We start from the raw sequence: 19333 nt of genomic DNA, 5'->3' as shown, positions 1-19333 counted from the left end.
TTTAAGGCTAAATTCTATTTGCCACTGCTCAGCCCATCTGACCAGTCCTTCTATCTTGTCCTGTAGTCTAAAGCTTTCCTCCTTGCTACTTACCACACCACCAATTTTCATGTTACTTGTGAACTTACTAATCACACCTCTACATTTCACGTATAGATCATTAACTTAGCTACAAACAGCAAGGTATCAGACACAACCCTATGGTATGCCAGTGGACATAAGCTTCCAGTAATAAAATCGCCCTTCAACCATCACCCTTTGCTTCCTACCACTAAGCCAATGTTGCAGCCAATTTGCTAAATTGCCTTGGATCCCATGCACTTCTTAATTTGCCATGGGAGACCTTGTCAAACAATACTATGACTAGTTTCCTTTAGCTAACCCACCTGTGTGATCATTGGTATATTGTAAATGTACAAATACATACAGAAAGTCAAAAATCAAATGAACTGAAAACCTTGGAAATAAAACCATAAAACAGCGAGATGTTGGGGATACTCAGTAGATTGTAACAGCATTATCTACAACACATGGACTGCAGCAGTTCAAGGTTGCAGCTCACCTTCTCAAGGGCAATAGCAACAACTACTCCCATAAAAGAATATCTAATGAAAACATTTTAAAATGAAGAATAATGAGGAGTAATTTTAGATCAGATTTGAAAAATGAACAATTTAGAGATCTTATTGATAGACATCAGTGTTTTTAAATAAGAGAAAAGGATGAGTTAATATATTGAACATAACAGGATTCAAATTAGAAGAATATTTTTATTGCACAGGTGTTTAAGTCAAGATGCTGCAAGCAGCTTTGTTCCTTGCAGACCAGCTACAACAGTAACTGTTTTTTTTAAAACGAGCCCAGGTTCGTATTTGTACGTCCATATGCTTAAGACCTCAGCCAGGCAAGGTATTTTTAAGAATAACACATCGGACTAAAAAGGCGGCCATTTGGCTCATCGAGTCTAGTCCACCAATCACGGCAGATCTGACAATCCTCAACTTCACTTCCCTGTATTTTTTCTATAACCAGTGAACCCCTCACGGATTAAAAACACTGTCTATCTCAGACTTGAAGATATTTAATGATCCAGCCTCGAAAGCCCTTGTGGTAAAGAACCCACAGAATCACCACCTTGAGAAAACAAACCTCATATCTGCCTTAAAAGGGATGACTTACGATGGCCTAATACACCACTGAATGTGTTTGGGAAAGGGAACTTAGGCATTATTTTGATTAATCACATCAAGTACACTTAAATTTACAAGAGCATGAGGAAGGAGTGCCACGCTTCCCTTTTCCTTGCAATATCCTTAGCAATAAACTATTCATATAGAATTATCAACACATTTCACTTTTCACTGGCCCCAGTGGAGCAAACTTCAGGGAACTTCTGACAGAATTTACCTGTTGTGATGCGATGCATTGGTAAAGTAACGTAGGTGAGATGTGCATAGAGTAGAAAATTTACTTCAGTTCGATTCAGCTTTAGCCAAGATCCAACCAAGGACCGTCCAGTCCCAGACAATGAGCGAGATCGAAGGTTGGACACACCATGCATGTCTGCAAAGATACAGAAAAAGGAAAGGTTCATCCATTTATTTCTTTTTTTAAAATGAAATCATTCATTGTAGCAGATTCTATTTCTAAATAAGATAGAAAGGAAAGAATACAGAAAAACACAACGAAATCCAACAATTTTGAACAAAGGTTTCCGAGTAACCATAGCAACGGCATTCAGTGCCTTTGGGGAATGAGTTTTTCCCTGGCCTCGGATAAGAGAAAGCTGATAATGGTATTCCATTATTACAAGGCACCTTTTGCGAGCAGCCTTATGAAATGGTTCTTCGAAAACATTGACAAATTGCAGTTGATTTGAGGAATTAAGCTTAGTGTCGTCTTGGAAACCAATGTTACCAAGGACTTGCACGAATGTAATATCTAACAGAAAAACATCTCAAGGTCCTTCACAAATTTATTAGGAAAACATGTACTGAGCCAGATGAGGAGAAATTGAGAGGGTTGGGCACATGCTTATTAATGATGCATATTTTCAAGAGGGTCTTTAAAAAGGAGAACTGGAGACTCCAAAATATGAGACCAGATAGTTTAAGGCACTGTTTGCAGAGAGAGTGTGTAACAGGCTTTAGATTGATGAATGAAAAGCTGCAGGGGTGGGAGGAATATGTAAAACTGAGGTGAGCATGAGTTTTATAGAGAGACTGCGACACTTGAAGTTAATGCCAGTCAGTGAATTTGCTGATTATAATACTAAAAATAAGACAGAGGCAACATTTTGTATGAAAAGCTACAAGAGCACAAGACAAGGTTAAAGGGAGGCTCAGGGGCCTTGGATCTGAAAATCATTGGGTTAATGAATTTACAGTGACAATGACATGAATGAGAGTTTCAGCAAAGAATCAGTTGAGCTGGTGACCGAGATGGAAGATGTCATGTAGCAACGTTGTGATGCAAAGGACATAAATTCAGAAGCTCGGTCCTGAATCAAACACAGCTCCAAAAAGTTGCAAGTGGCATTATTCAATCCAAGGTCACAGCCCCAGAAGGAATGGAGGGGATGATGAGGGAATGAAAATTGTGCTGCAAGTTGAAAGCTGTGATTTTGAATCTCCCAACTTAAAGCTGGTAGAGTTTACCACATGTAAGATCCAGAACAGTGAGAATGTCAATAGGGGAATATGGGAAAATAGAATTAGATGGTAATATTTGAATAAATATAAACAGACAGGCCAATTCCATGGCTATGAATGATTTCACAATGAACAATCTGTAAATGAGGACAATGAGGACAAGGAGGGAGCCAAGGACATAAACCTCAGCAGTTCGCCAAGTATATGTCTTTGAATGGATACCTAGGAATATAATGAAGGGCAGTCCCCACCACCTCCCCACCCTCCCCTGTAAAATAGTGACTTTTGTCTGAACAGCTGTATTGAGTGTTGCAGCTCAATAAAGAAAGGGGAAAGATGGCCTACATTGACAGAAATCTGTCTGAAACTTGTCAAGAGCATTTCAGAACAGATGGAAAGGGCAAACATCTAATTGGAGGGATTTCAACACAAACAAACAGTGGTAAGATGACATTAGTGGCAAGGTCAGCATTAAACCTTCCCCACTCAAAGGTTGAAGCACAAAAATGAGGTCACACTGAGAAATGCTAAATTGTGGAGAACACAGGTTTGGAAGGTCCAGTCAGAGGAGGTTTGGAGAATTGCTCCAGCACCTTTTATAGAAGCAGTGAATAGTCAAGGCAGTAGGGCTAGGGGGCTGGGTGCCAAGCAGGCTGCTTGGACCTGGAAGATGTTGAGCTTCGTTACAGCAATTGGAGAGTATTCCATCTCAATCCTGATGATTTGTGCCTTGCAGATGGTGGAGGTTCAGGATGATAATGACATTGAATGTGGACGCTTCTGCTAAGGGGTTGCAAATGAGCATAGTATGCTGTGGATTGTTTCTGTCCTTTTGGGGATGGACACACAAATGTTATTTGTCAGCTCAACGTGAATGTTGTCCAGGTCTTGCTGCAGATGTACACAGACTGCTTCAGTATCTGAAGGTGTTACAAATAGGACCAAATGCTGCAAACAATGGCAAATATCCTTAGAACTCTGACATCCTGATGAAAGGAGATCATTGATGGAGCAACTGAAGGTAGTTGGGTCCAGGCCGGTGGAACTCTTGCAAAAGTTTGACGGCTCAGATGATTGTCCCTCAATAACCCTACAGTTCGCACAAAAGGGAGATGGCAGGCTCCAGCCAGTGGAGAGAATTCTTCTGTTTCCATCAACTCCAGTTTTATTCAAGCTCCCTAATGTCCCACTTGATTAAATGCTGCCTTGATATCAAGGAAGAATGCTTTCACCTCTTGAATTCAGCTACTGGTCACCTCAAAAACCAAACGTGGAATGTGCTCTGGAGCCAAGTGACCCTGACAGAACCCAAACCAAACATTGGTGAGCAGCTTATTGCCAAGTGAGTGTCACTTGATGGCACCATCACCAACACTTTCCCTCATTTTAATGAGGGAGCAGAGTGAAGTGGTGGTCATTGGCCAGGTCAAAAGTTTCCTACCATTTTTAGGCCAAACATACCTGGGTCCTGATCTCTCCGCCCCCACCTCCACTCTGGCCTATCACCCTCACCTAAACCTCCTTCCACCTATCACATTTCCAATGTCCCTCCCTCCAAGTCCCTCCTCCCTACCTTTTATCTTAGCCTGCTTGGCACACTCTCCTCATTCCTGAAGGGCTGATGCCCGAAACGTCGATTCTCCTGCTCCTTGGATGCTGCCTGACCTGCTGCGCCTTTCCAGCAACACATTTTCAGCTAATTTTCTACGTTGTCAACTGCATGCCAGTGGTTTTGCTGAACCAAAACAGCTTGGCTAGGAACATGATGTCAGATCTGCAATGGGATTTATCAGGGCCCACAGCCTTTGGAGTATTAAATTCAGCAGTTTCTTGATGGCATGTGGTGCGAACCATATTTGCTGAAGATTTGCATCTGTGACTCTGAGAATCTGAGGAATGAAGTAAGATTAATCACATATGTTCTTTCGGACTGAAGGTGATCGCAAAAGCTTCAACCATTTTCAAGTGGCTCCCCTACCATCGAGAATGAGGATAACCTTGAAACCACCTTCTCCGATCAGTTGTTTAAATAACCCACCGTATTCTGTCTATCCCATGCTGCTTCCATTATTTTGCATGTTTGTAGCCTAATTTTTGGGTATGGCTACTGTTGGACATATTCTTCGACACTCCTCAATGAAACAGGGTTGATCCCCTGGCTTGATGGCAATGACAGATTTGGGGGTGAGAGGGTGGGTGATGTGCCAGCTCCCGAAGTCACAGGGGATAGTCATATGCAATTCTGCTGCTGGCCATCAGTACCTCATGGATGCCTAGTTTTGAGATGCTAGATGGCGGCACGGTGGCTTAGTGGTTAGCACTGCTGCCTCACAGCAGTCCCAGGTTCGATTTTGGCCTCAGGTAACTGTGTTTGGAGTTTGCACATTCTCCCAGTGTCTGCGTGGGTTTCCCCCGGGTGCTCCGGTTTCCTCTCTCAGTCCAAAGATGTGCAGGTCAGGTGGATTGGTCATGCTAAATTGCCTCATAATGTTAGGTTACATTAGTCAGAGGGAAATTGGACTGGGTGGATTACTCTTTGGAGAGTCGGTATGGACCGATTGGGCTGAAGGGCCTGTTTTCACACTGTAGGGAATCTAATCTAGACTGGAGTATATTCTAGTTGACACACTTACATTGCCACACAACACAAGGAATATGTCCTCATTGAGAGGACAGGACTTCATCTCCACAAGGACTGAGCACAAATCATTCCTACTTGTATATCATGGATAGAGGCGTCTGTGACTGTTGGATTGGGTGAGGATGAATTCAGGTAGGATCTTCCCTCTTGTTAGCTCTCACCATTTGAGCAAAGTGCAGTCTAGCAAAAAAAAAAAGCATTTAGCCAGCAGTGGTACCATTGAACCACTCTTAGTGATGGACACTGAAGTTCCCTACCCAGGGTAAAACAAAAAAAGGTCAATTTGCAATAAAACACATCATTGTAAAAGGAAACACAAGCAGCTAAAAGGAACGGTACAAGAAGAAGCTGGAGATGCACCTTCAGAGTCTGCATTGTCTGAGCCATGCCTGAAGAATTCCTCACTGTCATTGGCTGAATGAGACTTTTTCATTTCTGCTATCCGATTTTTGGGGGTCTTTCTACGCAAGGAAGGAGAGAAAAAGGACGGGCGATTGTTGCGTTCTGGAGTTGGTGGCGTGCTGAAGGAGGTTACCTAAAGTCGAACCCAAAAAACAAAAGATGTAAGTTCCAGCAGTATTATCCAAACATGTCTGATATTAGATTGTAATCTTCAATAAATGGAAGTGAGAAAGCATATGAGGGAGACAATGTCATTAACTAGCACTAATTCCAGTGGATCAAAAGGCTGAGCAAGTTTAATAGAAGACTATTTATGATGGTCAAGCATTGGTGATGAGAAGCAACCAACTTAAAAATGGTCACTGGGATAGTCAGGAGAGAGAGAGATTAAATGTCTTCATACAGGGACTAGCTGGGTTATGACATGCCTTATCGCAGGAAGCTATTGAGGCAAAGCTGTTGCACCTTCACCATAGAAATAGGGCGAATATTTGTTGCAGGAAACTGCCCCACTATGGGCAAAGGTATTTGCTTCAAGGTAATTTCAGGTGGTTCTAAAAAAAATACTAACATGGAAACAATTAACATCTTTCAAAATACTACTCCATCTCATATAAGCTGACTTCAAATGAGAGCACACTTGCCACAGAATCAGAAGGTTGAGAATTCAAACTCCACTCTCGGAATACACATCTGTGCTGACTTTCAATGCAGTATTCTGAGAGCACTCGCTTATCAATGGAGCTCTCTCTTGGAGACATTAAACCATGCCCCACTCGCCTGTTTGGGAATGAGACCTTTTCACTCGACGCGTGAGAGATACCACCTGCACTGAGCTATGATGGTCTATTCTTAATCATTACAATTTTACTAATGCTAGATATGATTAAAATTACACAATTAAACTCGTAAAACAGTAAATTTACTTCATTTCTGAAGAGCTGGAGAGTGCAATTTAAAGTGATGCAAAATCATTCATTTTGGAATTTTACAACTATTCAACATCGTTGCCTTTTGTGCCTAATATTTAATTTTATATTTCCCATTTGAAACCGGGCCTCAATCTCTCTTGCCATCCAAGAAAATCTGGTTAGTTCACTTTTTCACCTTTGTTAGAATGTACCCAGCCTGGATCTGAACCATCTCCTTAAAAAGAAAGTCATGTGTTCTATCACAGATTTTCCTGTTAACCTTGGGCGAGATCCTTTCTCAGCTTATTGAGGATACTTCGCTTCCCATTTGGGAATTCTACTTAAAATCATTCCTTGCTTTTCTCATTATGAATCTAACCCTTATGTTACGAGAGTCATTCAAAAGCATTTTCCAGTAGACACATACTCCACCTTATGCTCAAAACCAGCAATGCCAGCCTTTCGAAGTGGAATGAGGAAGCATGATCAATAAAGTTCTCCAAGGCATACTTTTCCACTGTTCAGAAGTTCTGAAAAGGGTCAATTAACTGGAAACATTTAACGGTTTCTCTCTCCACTCGTGCTGCCAGACTAGCTGAGTTTCTCCACTATTTTATGTTTTGTTTTGGAATTCCAGCATCCACAATTTTTGGTTTTTGTTTAATGCTTTTCCGCTCTTCCTCTTCACTCTAACATTATCCCAATGAATACTTGCACATTAAACTGCCCAAATACTACTCTATTGGCTTTGTACATCAGATTACCCTGAAGATTTGCTGCTCAGTCTTTCTCTCCCACTCGAGGCCTGTAAATATTCCTGAAAAGTGATCAAGAGAAAGAGATAGCAGCAGCATAAAGGAAAGTTCAACACTCAAAAGCTCAGAAACTGGTAGGAAACAGCAGAGGAGGAGTTTGGGTGAGAAAGAGAGAGACAGAGAAGCCAGCCACATTTAGAGAATATGTTAGGTTAAGTGAGATTCTGTAAGAAGCAGCAGAAGATTCCCAAAGATAAAAGTTAGAGATTCTCAAGGAAATAACTTTAATGAAAAATGATTTAAAAACCAGAAAAGAAAAGGTAAGGGAGTACGCAAGAGAGACTTCTCATCTGTCACAACGAGCATTTCACCACTAATATTTCACTCTATAATGGGCATTGGCAATGCAAGTTCCAGAAAGCAAACATAGGCATAGGCTTCAGAACCTATCCAAACAAAGTAAGCAGATTTCAAGAAATTTAGAGAAAGAATTTTGCAGAAGAAAAGTCAGGAAAAAAGTAATAATTTAAAAAAAGGATCAGGATTCAGTAATTAAGCCACAAATTTGTCAGGAAGATTTAAAACTTGTAGCTTGGGAATTTTACTTAGAGATGTTTGTAGAAGATTGCGTGGTGTTTTAGACCACGATAATGCAGTTAAAATGGATGCTTTCTCAGGAGGAAGTGGGTAACTGCACCTTAGCTGCAGAAAACTGAAAATACTAGAACTGTGGGTACCCACCGATTCGATCAAGAAAAGGCCAGGAAAATCCAGTAAGCTGTACAGAGTTAAATATTACAAAGAAACCAATTTTAAAAACTTGAAATCAATAAATAACTTCAGAACATCACTTAAATGTAACTCAAAGCATTATGGAAGAATTTGCTAAAGTATAACAGCAATACAGATTAAAAACTAGCTGACAAAGAAAATATTGCACAGAATTTATTAAATCCTAGAGTCATCTAATTTATAAGAGCACTGGTGAATACAATCTTTAAAAACACCAGATTTTGAAGTATAGAAATAATACATTTAAATAACATTACAGTAATAAGATTAATCAGTAATGTTCAGAAGAACTGGAAAAAGATATAACAGATCCCTAGCAGATTCACAAGCAAAGAACCACAGCAAGCAAGATTGAACTTCGTGGAGGCATTTGTTTGCAAGATATTGCATTGCCTCAAATCTAAACAGACTAAGCTGAGCAAGTCCATACAGTAGTGTATTTACCAAGTCTGTTTATGAACAATGCCATTAATACACAAAACACCACAGTACAGGCACCATTGAAGAAAATAACTTCTGATAATTTCTTCAATTTATTAACACAAAAATCATGAAGAAATATTTAGCAGTAGATTCCCCTAGAAGCTGGACTTAATTTCTGTCGATTAGGGGAAAAACGGAATGGGGAGTTTTGAAATTTGAATTCACAGGAGACAGAATTATTGTTGGTACTCTTGATGAAATCGTGAGATTTCCTATAGCTCAAGGGAGATTTACACTTGGATAAAGCTATTCAACTCCTGTTAGAAGCAGAAACCAGAAAGACCCAGATTCTATGAAGAAAAGTCCAAAACCACCTCAAAAGGACAATAGAGTGCATCCAATTTATATGGCATGGTTGCAAAAGAGAGGCATGTTACAAGGGCAGCAGGACAACAAGGCCTCACAGGCAGGGAGAATATCCAACCATCACAGAGAAATACTACATTTGTAAAATTGTAGGTCACCTTCAGAAGGTTCCCATAGTTAAGACCGTTTCAGAACAGTAGAAATACAAGTGATTAATGGTAAAGAGATTTACACAATAGACTCTACACTGCCATTACAAAAGATACCTGATAAATGTACTTGATGAGATACTTCCACTGGAGAACATACCAGATTCATTCCTACAGGAACTAACTAATCGAGACAAGCCTGAACAGAAACAACATGGCTAAGTAAACGGGCAGCTTTGATTTGATGCTGTAGCAAGAATCACTGTCATATCAAAGCAGTTACCATGGCTGGAGAAGTTATTAACGCTCATAGAAATAAGACTGCATGGTGTTCATGAAGTAACTACCTGAAGTTGTGAACTCCACAAGTTACACTACTATGCCATGCAGAACTGTGGAAAATACACAGTTCACAATTAATTAACTTCACTTCAAAGCCTTACGAGGGTCTTGACCACCATGAAGAGAGAGTTGGAGGAGATTGTAATCCTCCTGGAGAACAACTCATCCAGAAGCAAACAGCTGTCTAAACCCTCCTCCAAATACAAACAGTTATTAACCAACCCATCAAGGGATAACTAGAAGATGGATTCATAGACCTTCCCAGTTTCACAATGAATCCAACAGAAGAAAGAATCCAGTGAGATCTCTCACATTATATTATCATCTTAGGAGGAAGTCGCAGATCTCACAGGACTGGTAATCATGTTCAATCCTCTACTTCCTAAAACGGAAGGGTCAATGTCAGAGAGACAGAGATAGTTCTGAGTGAGCAGTAACCTTTCAGGAGCAAGGCTGACAGTCTGATAAGTTTTTTTTTCCACTAGTTGAACAGTGACAGTGGGCAGCTGAATGCTTTCAGCCTGAGCAACAACTCTAGGGAGGTTAAATGCATCTGATTCCATGGCAACCAGATCAATAGGTCACTGATTCAGGACATGGTCAAGACAACAAAACTGTCTCATTATCCAAGATACTGTTAGAAGGCAAAATCTTCCAATTAGGCAGAGATTGCAGAGTCCAGAAATCCTGCAATATTGCAAGGAAGAAAGTACTTATTTCAACAGAGCAGCTGTCTTTCTGGAAGGAAGGTCTGGGAGATAAGGACCTTCCAAGTTAAGGTAATGGACAATGTCTGTAAAGAATAATGTCCTCAGTGAGGGATATCAAGAGATTTTTAAAAATCCTCCAGCTGAGAAATGGATCAGAGGTGGGTTTAAAAAGTGCTCAAGTGAGGATGTGCCATTCTTCTGTATCTAATAGAGTGCATCTGAGAAATATCCAGACTCCCTCTGCATGTGTGAAGTCTGAGACTTGGGAAGGAGAGGAAGCCAAGATAATAGTATTATTTATGTACACAAATTGTATAAACATGTTAATGTGTGGAAAAAAAATGGAGTAAAATAATGCTTCGAAGGGGTTCCTGTTACATTGTGATGGCAGTAGAATAGGTAGAGCCAGTCTGTGGGTGGAGACTAGGAATTCTATGGTAGCTTTTGCAGGGAGCAGATATATCTCTATCAGCTCCCTAAAGTAACTGTTCGTGACCAAATATAATTGTACTTAATTACTATCACATATCAAACCACTTATGTAGGAACAATGCCTTTTTGTAAGAGGGTGGTGAAGCCTCTATTACTAATCACTATATAGATCCAAGACAAAGCAGAAATAAAAGAAAGTTAAAAATCTCACAACATCAGGTTATAGTCTTATTTATGGCTAGAAGTTGTGTTTTACGATCTTATACCCCACAACCACCCGATGAAGGAGCAGCACTCCGAAAGCTAGTGCTTCCAGATAAACCTAATTGTCTATAACCTGTATTGTGTGATTTTTAACTTTGTACTTCCCAGTCCCACGCAAGGCACCTCCAAATCAAGACAAAAGAAACTTTGGGATAGCTAATTATCTCAAAGAATCCTCACCTGGTAGTGTTGGCAAATGTCACAAAATACCACCAGTGATTATCTGGTAAAATACCACACTCATCATTTCTGATAGGAGTTGTCATTTAGATTACAACTGGGAATATTAATACCATTCTATAAACATACATATTTTGCAAGAGCAAATTCCTCAATGTTCACAGATGTTCCCGATGACAGGGTGTCCAGAATTAAAGGGTCACACCTGAAGAATACAAGGTGGGACATTTGGGACGAGATGAGGAGAAATTTCTTCATCCAGAGAATGGTAAGCATGTGGAATTCTATGCTGAAGAAGTAGAAGTAGAAGTAGAAGTAGAAGTAGAAGTAGAAGTAGAAGTAGAAGTAGAAGTAGAAGTAGAAGTAGAAGTAGAAGTAGAAGTAGAAGTAGAAGTAGAAGTAGAAGAAGTAGAAGTAGAAGTAGAAGTAGAAGTTAGATATAGCTCCTGGGGCTAAAGAGATGGGGAGAAAGTGGAAACAGTTGGATAATCAGGCATCATCATAGGACAGAGCCAAAATGGTCCTAGTTTCTACATCTCAACCACAATGAGTGCCATTTTAGATGTTAAGCTTTCTCAAAGTACAATCAATTAGTTACAATTCCATGAATATACCCATTCACTTCAATTGCATCGCCATATATGAATAGGAAGGGTTTGGAGAGATATGGGCCGGGTGCTGGCAAGTGGACTAGATTGAGTTGGGATATCTGGTTGGCATGGACAAGTTGGACTGAAAGGTCTGTTTCCATGCTGTACATCTCTATGACTTTATAACTCTGTTCATTTACTCAATGACTAGCTTGTTTGTGAACAACAGCATTGCGGTGGGCCACTAATACTACAGACTACACATGCGATTCGGGAAGCAGACTTCATGTCCTGGAATTGGTCCTCACAGTCTTCGGAATAGACTATCAGCTGCAAATCTGCCACTCACTTCAGGATAGATGGCCGTGCCATCAAAGCAAGGCCATCAGTAGGAACTTCCATTTTCAAGCTGTTGCAGGCATTTAATTCCTGAATCTGCATATGATTCCCTTCCCCCTCCCTTATAGAGTAGCACAATATTATAGGTTGGAGGTCATTGTCACTGTTCAAACCAGCTAATCTCAGGATCTCAGATGGTTACAGGGAGTGGTGAACTTGGCCCGGACAATCACAAAGGCCAATGTCCCATCTGTAGAATCCATCTACCAGGCTCACAGTCAAGGAAAGGCTGCCAACATTCTCAAAGATCCATCCCGCCCTGGCAATGGTTTTTCTACAACCTTTACCATCAAGGAGAAGGTACAGATGCCTGAACACACATGCCAGCTGGTTTTGAAACAATTTCTACCCTACTGTTCGAATACTGAATGGACTCACAAACTCTTAACATGCACCTGTACCTGTGTTTTTGCCACTGTTTACCTATTATTTACTTATCTATGCTACTTAACTCTATGATCTGCCTGTAATGCTCGCAAGACAAAGCTTTTCACTGTGCCTCAGTACATGTGACAATAAATTCAATTTGATTCAATGAATTGCAACTCATCAGACTGTCATAAAGGAAAGTATTGGGGCTATGATTTAGATATTGGTCTTCGTATGCTCCTTACTTGAAACCAAAACTTTGGGGTAAAGCAGCATTCAACCACATCACCAAGAGCACCAGTGGAAATAAATTAAAGTTTTCTAACCTCTGTCGCCAGTAAACTGCACAATGCCCTTGTAACTGCATTTAGATCCACTTCATCATTCCAGAAGCTGGCTTTCAATAAAATTAAAATACGTTTCTCTTTAAAATACAACAAATACAATATTCAGGATTTAAAATCAAATATCTAGAAAGAGGAAGTGATTGAGCTGAGTTAATACTCACTGCATGGATTACTATAGAGCAAGTGATTTACTTCAGCTCAGGAGAAACCAGACTCAAAATACCTTGTGTGGAGAGCTGGATTCCATATTACACACAATGGATCTCAATAGAATCCAAAGCAAACTAAAAAAAGAGAATTACTCTGGCTCCACACAGTTGATAAAACCCAGGCAACCAACTGCTCCTGCCTCTGCATTAACTGCAAACAAACCCCAGCCTTGCTCTAACTATATTTAATAAACAGAGAGGGGCTTGTCAGATCTTTGCATTCAGCTCAGTTACACTGCAGTCTTAATCACAACTGTCAAAGCACAGTTCATTACAATGCAGTACAGAACTCCAGCCTTGCAGCAAAAAATAATGACTTTATATATCTTGATATTTCAATAGAGGTGCAAGGGAGAGAACCAGAGTGAACAGAGATCGAGGGGGACCGAGGGGAGGGAGAAAATCGAGGGGAGGGGTGGGAGAAAAAAAAAATCGAGGGGAGAGGGGGACTCTGTGCGAGAAGGAGAAGGCAGGTAGACAGACAACATAGTGGGAGGTGGTCAGTAGGAAGTCAGTGAGAAGGGAAGGGAGGTGGAATTGAGAAAAAAAGTACAATCATTACATTAATTAATTAAATTAATTAAAGAATCTTTGCTCATTTTAGAGAATAAATAGATAATATCTTCAAGCAGTCATTAATAATATCAATGCATAGCACAAAATAATTCAAATAAAATGGGTTCAAATCCAGACTAAGACGGAGGATAGAAATTTACTTTCTCTGCCCTCTCGCTTGGAAGTGTATTTGAGCAGCCCTCAACCAGCATGTAAAAGAGCCCCTGCATAGAACTCACCATCCTTCAGTAATGGAACATTAAAAAGCCAATTTAATTATTTTATATTTACATAAAATGTTTATTGGATTGCACAAATAATGATCACAGCCAGAGAAATTATTCCCCCAGACGAAGCAAGGCACCTAAATAGCTGAGAACTGAATTTTGAGCGTTCATCATATTCATCAGATTTTGTTAATTAGAGCAATCTTATTTGTTGGTTTTTCATGCTCAAATTAAGCCAGATTTTGTTTCAAGGCCACAGTGGTTTAGTTATTGATTACAATACATTATTAAACATGGATAGAAGTATTTTTTTCCAATTCAAATGCAACGCATTCACAGAGCAATTGTCTTACATAACATGACATTCCTGATGGTTAGAACAATTTATTTAGAAAAACAAAATGAAAGCCTTTTGTCTTCACTGAAGTGGTCAATTAGTGTTTCAGAAGTAGATTAATTGTATTCGCTGGTTCCATGTTGGGCTGAACTAAGAAAATGTTGTTCTGTCAGTATCACAATAAATTGAACAACGCTCAGGCCAGGATGAAAGGGAGGGAAGTAAAAATCAGCAACAGCATATGGACAGAACCCGTGTTGGGTGGCAGGTGGCATGCAACATGCAGCTCTACACAAACAAAACAGATTGACATCTTTGGCCTGCACACCTTGGGTCAGCTACTACCAGCAGCAGGATCTCAATATCACCTGGTAGCTTTTACATTAGTTGGAGCAGTACACAAGTTTTTAAACAACATTTACACATCAATCCTATTCATCTACACATGCAACATTCCAGTTACAAGTCACTTTCTTTTCCCATTGGGTGAAAAAAAAAAGGCGAAATTACTATCAAGCAATGTTTACGAGCCAAACTATTCCTTAATATCTAAAGGGAGGCACAACACAACAAAACACAGCACAGACTACTGATGGAGGGAGTGGGGAAGGTTAACCTACCCAAAATGCACTGCAGGATGGAGAAGCATCCCCCTGGTGGCGAGAAATTGCAATGTTACAAGTTGGATGTTGTCACAATATGGTAGAACATGCTTCAGAACAGTTGCCAAGAGGCTCTTTGGCAAAGTGTGGGCATTTAGTTTTAACAGAACACATTCCAATGACACAACCAAAAATGAGGAGGAGAATAAAATCTGGTGCCCTTGGGAAACATTTCCACATCTTCTTTAAGAAATTTATATTTCAAAAAGGGTCCATCCTCCTTCCCATACTTCACATTTCCTCTTTCACAGGTTAAAATTACGGTTGCCAGCAAGCACCAACTTTCATCTGTAAATGGTCATTCAGGGTTTGGGACCCTATATGGCACTCCATGACACTTGACAGTAAAGAAACTTTAGAGCTGAACTAATCCTGCTTTCAACGAGGCTCCCCTTGCTAGCTAGAAATCCGTGCTGGAAATCAGTCTGGTCACAAGGTCAATAGTAGCATTCCTGGAAACAGTAATACTGCAACTGAGTTACAACTATGCTTTAGACATATCATTGTCACAAATTTTAACTGCAACTTGAAGTATAAACACTTGCGGAGTTGTTAATGGAACAGTGAATGTCCATGCATGTCAAGAATGGGCGTAACTCGCTGTTTGTAACTGGATGAAGTAGCAAATTTAGCTATCCCATCCTAGTGGCAATGCAAACCATGCAACTAAGCCAGTTATGGTAAATCAGCTGGAGGTACCAAAGAATACCATTGGGAATGACACTTTTTTTTAGGTTCACTGCTTCCTTTCAGGAACTCCCTATCTTTATTCAGTACCACCTTAATAGAAAGGGCAGAACAGGAACCCATGTATAAAATTCGGAGGGGTCCTGAGGGGGCAGATGTGAGCATGTATCCTTTTGTGGCAGACTCTAGAGCAAGGGGTCACTGTTCAAGGGGTTGCTCATTTAAGTCAGTGATGAGAAGCAATTCTCTTTCAGAGGATCCTGAAAATTTCAAACTCTTCCTCAAAAGGCAGTGGAAGCAGAGTTTGCATAAAGTCAGAGGTAGATGGACTCCTGATAAATCAAGGGGGTTAAAGGTGATCAGAGGGTGGCAGGAATCTGGAGTAATCAGATCAACTGTTATCTACTCTGAAAAGCCCACTTCTCCTCATTCATATGAATGTCATTCTACCACTGGGTGGCAATATGGCAGTTCCTACATTAGGTTAGATTTTCCAACTTGCCATTTACCACGATCTTTCCATCCATGGACATTAATATCGATTGGCTTTAATGACAATAGGGTGAGTCAGTGTCTAGGATGGGCAGCATGTTTTACACTAATGTCAGAAGGCAGACATCGACTCTATCAAAGAAAGAAACGGAAACATTCCATTTACATTTCATGAGACCGCAATTTGGTCCATCATGCCTGTGCCAGCCCAAGACGATTTTATCCAGCTTCATCTCCCTTCTCAAATCTCAGCCCTTAGTCCTGTGCAAATCACATTCAAGTTTAGGTTTTAAAACTAATGTAACGCAAGTTTCTGCCTCTGCCACCCTTTTGGACAGCAAGTTTCAAACTCACTCTGGGTGAAAGAGTTACTCTTCAATTTCTCTCTAACCCTCTGCCTCTTGGTTACTCATCTCTCTCAGAATAGAAAGAGAGCGAATACAATGAACCTATCTAGGCTCCTAAATTTTATATAGCTCCATTAAATCTCCTACTGGCCATCCTTCCTTCAAGACAGTGACCAGAACCTATGCAAGCTTTTCTCAATAAAATTCTCCCTTCCAGCAGTCACTGAAGCAAGCATTCTCTATACCGTCTCTAGAATGAGCACATCCTTCCTGTAAAAAATCAAGCCAGGTCTGAATGCACTAGTGTTTTCTACAGTTCCAGCATAATTTCCCTACTGTTTGTGTTATTGGCTAAAGTTTTAAAAAAAAGTGAAAGTGGCCTGCATACCTTTTTAAATTATACCACCTTGTCCTGCTACTTTATGGATCTGAGAATTGCCTTTCAGAGTTCTGTAGGTCATCTATTCTGCTCACATTCCATCACTATATCTTCCTTTGTTTGATTTGCCTTCCCAAATGCCTTAGTTCACATTTCTGAGGATTGAATTCCAATCGCCATTTCTCTGCCTATCTGATATCATTCGGTGGGCCAAGGCTTTCTTTCTCACTAGCCTAAGTGGCTAACAGTGCTGGGGGTCATGAAATTGCTAATGAGCTGGCAGGACCATGGTAACGCCAACATAAATAATAAACCCAACAGCTCTAGACTGCATAAATGCTAAATAATGCCAGAACCAAGGGAGACGTTTCATCCACAATAGTCAACCTTCAACAGTTGGGGCTTTTGCCCGAAACGTCGATTTTGCTGCTCCTTGGATGCTGCCAGAACTGCTGTGCTCTTCCAGCACCACTAATCCAGAATCTGGTTTCCAGCATCTGCAGTCATTGGGAACTAGGTAAAAACAATCTTACCTGTTCATGCAAAGGGGAGTCTGGATCAGAGCCCTCCTCTGTCCCATAGGGTGACGTGTCTCCCGTTGCAACACGACTCACAGCCATCTCAGCGTGCCCCTTCCCCTGTGGGCCCTTCATCCGGACAAATTCCATGTTGTTGTATTTATAGAAGCCAAACGACATTTTCTGGGCCATCTTAGCAGCAACACTCACCTGAAAGAAAAAGCACACTGCTTTATTCATCAATGCTCTTTAAGTCCCTGTCACAATTGCTAGCTCTCCAGTTATTTCCTTTCTTGCACGAATTCAAGTAGTTCCAGTGCACTACCTTACTGGCCTGCTACCTCAGCTCTAGCTCTTTTCCTACTTTCCATCGAGGCATCAAGGAGTAGCATGGTGGCTAGCACTGCTGTGTCACAGCACCAGGGTCCCAGGTTCAATTCCACCCTGGGTCGATTGTCTGGGTGAAGTTTGCTCATTCCCCAATTTGTGCATGGGTTTCCTCTGGGTGCTCCAGTTTCCTCCCACAGTCCAGAGATGTGCAAGTCAGGTGGGCTAACTGTGCTAAATGCAAAGTTATGGGGAGAAGGTGGGGGTGCTGGGTCTGTTTGTAGAGTCAGTGCAGACCCCATGGGCCGAATGGCCTCTTTCCGCACTGTAGTGATTCTATGATTTTAATGTTCCAGCTTCTCTTCTACGAGTCTATGATCACTGGATTAAAAACTGGGTCTAGGAACCAGGACGGACTTGCCCATCTCTTTCGTTGTTCAGCGGTCAGTTGTACTGCTACCATTGCCGTCTTGGCTAGTATTAGCTCATTCAGACTAGTGGGTCCAAACTGGAACTATAATGGCAAACAGCTCTCATTTTTTGGATTTATATATCGAGGAAAAGGCACCAGATGTTACTATTTCCTTTTGTTTAACAAGCCAATTTAGAGACGAGGAGAAGTGGCAGAGAAGTGAAGTGAAACAAAAAAAAAGTGATCACAGTTTTAGTTAGCACAGGTTAGCTTGCCAGTCTCTCTCAAACTTGGATGGATGCTGCTACTACTCACATTAACAGTGAAGCACTATTCTACAACACTTAAAAGAAAATTCTATGCATTTGCACATAACATTGGTCTTCAGCAGGTAACTTTAAAACAAAATTAACAATAGTTACTAAAAGCAGAGGAAAAACATTTACTTCTTAATCAAAATTATTCAAAACAGCCGAATGATGCAATTGCTAGTTTACACACATTTAAACATAGAGCAGCTGGGTAAGCTACAAACTGGCACTTTCAACGTATCTGGGAGCTGGTTACTTATTTCACATTACAAGAACAGCAGTTTTGTTTTTTTTAAAAAAAAAGTAGCTTTTCATTCGCTTTGAGAGAGGAAACAGCTTCTCTGTACAGAATCTCTTAAATCCCTTGGTTAGGTCAGAATGATGGCTTGGTTCCCATTCCTGCCAAGTTGAAAAGTGTGGTGCTGGAAAAGCATAACAGGCAGCATTCGAGGAACTGGAGAATCGACGTTTCGGATATAAGCCCTTCATCAGGAATGAAGAAGGTAAATTTAGAACTTGCCTACTCACTCAGCCAGACAGTGGAAAATAATAATAAAAATCCACTGACAACAACAAAAAACTTCCAAGAAAAGCCCAGAATGAAGCATCAAAAGACAAGGGGTGAAGGGCCTACCTTCAGGCCTAATTCTCAATGAATGAATGAATTTTTTTTTATTCAAAAGAAATCAATTTCTATCTTGAGCATAATCAACGATTGAATAACTATAGCCCTCATGAATATAGATTCCCAAAGGTTCTCAATCCTTTGAATGAAGGAATGTTGCCTACCTTAATCAGAGCCACCTCCTACTGTGAAACGGTGACCATGGGAAGCAAGCTTTCAAACTCCCTAAGAATTTTAATTTGAATTAAATGGTCTCTCAACCTTCTGAACTGTAGGCAATGTTAGTCTAGTCTAGCCAATCTCGTAACATAGGCACACCTTTTCAAACCAGGGACCGACCTCTTGAAACTTTGCAATTCCCCTCGGCCACTGGATATCCAGTGAATATATAAGAAGAGATCCTAAACTGTACACAGCGCTCCATGTGTGAAGTCAACAAGACCCTATATAATAATGTTCATAAAAGATTTCAGCTGCAAAACTACAAGACCATTCGAGGTTTGTATATTGCAGAAGGGTAGT

General features: G+C 40.6%; 1 protein-coding gene across 2 annotated transcripts in view; it reads right to left on the bottom strand.

Moving 5' to 3' along the window:
• The window catches only part of kiaa0930, a 107037-nt gene that overhangs the window by 7804 nt on the left and 79900 nt on the right, over nt 1-19333 (bottom strand). The window contains exons 7-10 of one of the 2 annotated variants that reach the window (XM_072552343.1): nt 17152-17346; nt 14672-14704; nt 5653-5827; nt 1408-1563 (exon numbers count right to left, since the gene is read on the bottom strand). In XM_072552343.1, coding sequence (XP_072408444.1) covers nt 1408-1563; nt 5653-5827; nt 14672-14704; nt 17152-17346 — 559 coding nt within the window. The remainder of the gene's footprint in view (nt 1-1407; nt 1564-5652; nt 5828-14671; nt 14705-17151; nt 17347-19333) is intronic. The other variant, XM_072552344.1, reaches the window with a different exon arrangement.

The sequence above is a fragment of the Chiloscyllium punctatum genome, chromosome 32, assembly GCF_047496795.1.
Source record: "Chiloscyllium punctatum isolate Juve2018m chromosome 32, sChiPun1.3, whole genome shotgun sequence".
In the NCBI taxonomy this organism is placed as follows: Eukaryota; Metazoa; Chordata; class Chondrichthyes; order Orectolobiformes; family Hemiscylliidae; genus Chiloscyllium; species Chiloscyllium punctatum.
The sequence above is the reverse complement of the archived record's forward strand: the minus strand, read 5'-3'. Positions and strand labels throughout refer to the sequence as shown.